Source organism: Prunus dulcis, chromosome 3 (assembly GCF_902201215.1).
Source record: "Prunus dulcis chromosome 3, ALMONDv2, whole genome shotgun sequence".
In the NCBI taxonomy this organism is placed as follows: domain Eukaryota; kingdom Viridiplantae; phylum Streptophyta; class Magnoliopsida; order Rosales; family Rosaceae; genus Prunus; species Prunus dulcis.
The window spans coordinates 232458-235920 of NC_047652.1; the positions used below are offsets into that span (position 1 = coordinate 232458).

General features: G+C 36.7%; 1 protein-coding gene across 1 annotated transcript; it reads right to left on the bottom strand.

The window, feature by feature from the left end:
- Positions 1-21: 21 nt before the first annotated feature.
- Positions 22-2821, bottom strand: LOC117620836 (ABC transporter B family member 11-like). Its single transcript, XM_034351077.1, has 6 exons — positions 2683-2821; positions 1324-1712; positions 973-1027; positions 699-874; positions 352-573; positions 22-264 (listed from the first exon to the last, which is right to left on the bottom strand). The coding sequence occupies exons 2-6, from the start codon at positions 1639-1641 to the stop codon at positions 22-24; spliced, it is 1014 nt and encodes a 337-aa protein (XP_034206968.1). The 5' UTR covers positions 1642-1712; positions 2683-2821.
- Between the last annotated feature and the right edge of the window lie 642 nt (positions 2822-3463).

Here is a 3463-nt window from a genome sequence, read left to right on the forward strand (position 1 = left end):
AGAAAAAATTAAGAATGGAGCTTACATGGATCCAGTCAAAACAGCAATAATCACATTCAACACATCACCCCCGGAATATCCTTTGTCCCTTATCATTCTTGAACCAAACCATACAGCCAAGGCATAAGAACTGAACACAACTAGCATAACCATGCCAAGACCTACTCCAGCAGCTATACCTTCATGAACACCTGATTTGTAAGCATCTCCAAGATATTTGTTGTAACTTGTTATAGCTTGCTTCTCGCCGGTAAAGGATGCAACCTGTATAGGAAGAAAAAGGGTAAACATCATACTCTTGGTCAAATAAACAGCAATTGTTCCAATAGTTCTAAGGAAAATGTGACATACAGTTCTAATGGAGCCTATCGTCTGTTCAACTACATTTGATGCTTTTGCATAAGCACTTTGCCCACGGCTTGCCATCTTGGTTATAATGATGGACATAGCTGCACCCGATGCCACAAGCAGAGGAATAGAGGACAACATGACAAGGGTAAGAAGCCACCCTTTGATGAATGCTATTATAAACCCTCCGACGAATGTTGAAAGCAGCTGTACAAATTTTCCAACCTGCACAAACAAGCACACGTATATAACCCCATGGTTGCATTATAAGAACAAATTTCAAGGTTTCTATTCTTCCTGGTGTGATTTTTTTTTGTTTTGTTTTGGTAATTGTGTGGCCAGCATAGTACCTTCTCACCCATGGCATCTTGTATGAGAACAGTGTCGCCAGACATTCTCCCAACGACCTCTCCAGTGTTTGTTTCCATATCAAAGAAACCAACATCTTGTCTCAATATTGTTTTCAAATACAAACCCCTTATCCTTGCAGCTTGCCTTTCCCCTGTTACCATCCAGCAAGCGACCTCTGATGAACAACAAATACAAGGTTTATCAGTTCACATACCTGATATATAGAAGAATTTCTCTATGCATTAAAAAATTATGTGATTATGATATACTTACGAAGAGTTGCTGCCACAGCTGCCCCGATGGCCAAATAGACAAATTTTAGAGAGACCTAAAATTTCCCAAGATAAGTAAGTGATTATCAACATGTTCATTAACAACTTAGAAAATCAATAGAGGAAGGGAGTATGTTATAATTATGAAATGAATACCCTGAAAAAAATTGAATACAAAAAATATAAGGAAAAAAAAAAAAACACACACACATGAGCTCCAGAAATCAATGGGATTTTCTGGAACTTACATATTTCACCTCATAAAAGGAGTTCATAGTGTAACTGAAAAAGTTAAACTAAAAGTTTTTCTGGTGATGAAGATTAAATCTAAGCTTGTGCAGCATGACTTTACCTTGGAAACAACACTAACTATATCTGTATTGTTTTGATTATTTCCAAAAGAATTAATCATCTCCCCAAACAATATCGTCATGAGGGGCATACATGAACCATTCCCAATGGCACCAATTGTGCCGAAGAGCATCAAGATATAATCAGTCTTATCTGCAAATGAGAATAGCTTGAAAAATGGAATTTTTTCATTTTTCTCATCTCCATTGCTCTTGTCTGAGCCTTGATGGTCCCCGTTCGTGCCTTCTACTTGGTTTTTTAATGTGGTCTCCTCATGCTCTTGAGGTGTACCACCATGGACACCATTTTCCCCGGCCATATTACAAACCACAAGAATTTGTCCCAGTATTCAGATGCTCTATGCTTGAGTACTTATACCTCAATCTGCACCTGCATAAGAACAAGTCTGTTAGTGGAAAAAATCAGAAGCTTAAAAGCCAAGCCGGCAAAGTTGAGCTGGCGGTGTTAAAGAACCAGCTAAGGATCTGAGACCAACAAAATGATAATTTAAAAGGGAGTTCATTCAGGACATGACTAATTCCACATCTACAAGCAGGCCTGAAATTAAAAAAATACAGCAGAGGATTGACACGGCATCTCCTTCCTGAAATGGATTGCTTGAACTATTCACTAGACAACAGAAGACACAAAAACTAATCTTCCAAAGATTCAACATTACACATGTGTCTTTTCTCCAAAGCACTCAACAACAGAGAGTGCGCAGAATTAAGAAGTTACAAATCTATGTTAGTTTGGTTGAAAGTCGGACAAAAGCAGACTGTAACAGTAGATCACCGGAGGCCAGAATGTTTAGATCCCACAAAGTGAATTGGTGAAGGTCCTCAATTAAGAATCAGAGAATCTAGCAGCTATTTAATTCCACAAAGTATAAAATCCATTACTTTAACAAGGAAAAATCCGCTTCCGACAGCAAATTTCGTTAGGAAAAAAAAAGAAAAAACAAAACTTCAACCACAAACAAACAAGCAAACAAAACGATCCCAGAAGACTAGAAAAAAGGGTATTTTCTTGTTTTCCCTCAAGAGGCAAAACCAAAACTAAAACGTTGGTAGAAGATGTTTATGTACTATGATGGGTCCAAAAAGAACAAAAAAGGCTGAAACTTTGTTCCGTTACTGACAGAATCAAATCTCTGCAACTCCGTGCATCCATAAAATCAGAGACTCTCTGCCAATCCAAACCATCGAGGCCATCATTAACAACACAGTGGCAAAGTACCATCGCGAAACCCAATAGAACCAATACATTTATAGCAGTAATAGAAAGTACCATTACAACCCATATGCCAAAAACAGAAAACAGAGCAAGAAAAATGAGATATTTTAGACAGTTAATTTACCAAAAGCCAAAACCCCAAAAGGGGTATCTTAAAGTTGAAGGCTTAAAGTCAGGGAACCAGCTTCTGGGATTTTCGAGGTGCTTTTGACAAATTGCACCGTGAGTTTGAGCTGTTTCAAGCACATTTATGCGCTCTGTTATTGCTTACAGCGCAAGCTTTTTTATAATTATTCATATGGTGGACATCAAGTGAAGCCAAAAGCTGTGCATTTGGTCAAAGCGCCCAACTATAACTTTGTCAACCAAAATCATACTCGTTGTTTGCTAGTAGTGTTACACATCGAAACTTCGCTTTGCACGAAACTCTTTTGTTTATTTTTTATTTTTTATTTTTATTTACACCTATCTCCTAAAGAAGAAGCATTCATCATTTATTTTTTGAGGTTTTTTTTCCCTCTCACCCTCTTTGTTGTTGGGGTCCAGTCTGAGGTATAAAATGTTTATTTTTTGTTGTTTCTTTTGATAAATGAAGTAACTTACTAACTTGTATGGAATAAAATATCGACACTCTTAAGAATCCAACCACCACCACTTACCAAACACCAATAAAAATGTAATCTTTTCTAGTCTAGTAGAAGGGGATATGAGGGGCGACTTAATCCACAGGGGAGAGACCTTAAAAGGGCAAATTTTTCTTTAGCAAAATAAATGATAATAATAAAAAGCTAACAACAATTAGTTTTTGTTTCTTAAATTTCTGAATAAGTAAAACTAAGGTGATGTATTCATTTGAGATTTTAAAAGATTTTTTAAAATGTTTAAAAATTCTGAGTGTATTTAAT

Coding starts and splice junctions, on each gene's coding strand:
- LOC117620836 (XM_034351077.1), bottom strand. CDS start 1,641: ATGGCCGGGGAAAATGGTGTCCATGGTGGTACACCTCAAGAGCATGAG. Junction 1,028..1,323: donor TAGTTAGTGTTGTTTCCAAG/GTAAAGTCATGC, acceptor GGGAAATTTTAG/GTCTCTCTAAAATTTGTCTA. Junction 265..351: donor CGATAGGCTCCATTAGAACT/GTATGTCACATT, acceptor CTTCCTATACAG/GTTGCATCCTTTACCGGCGA.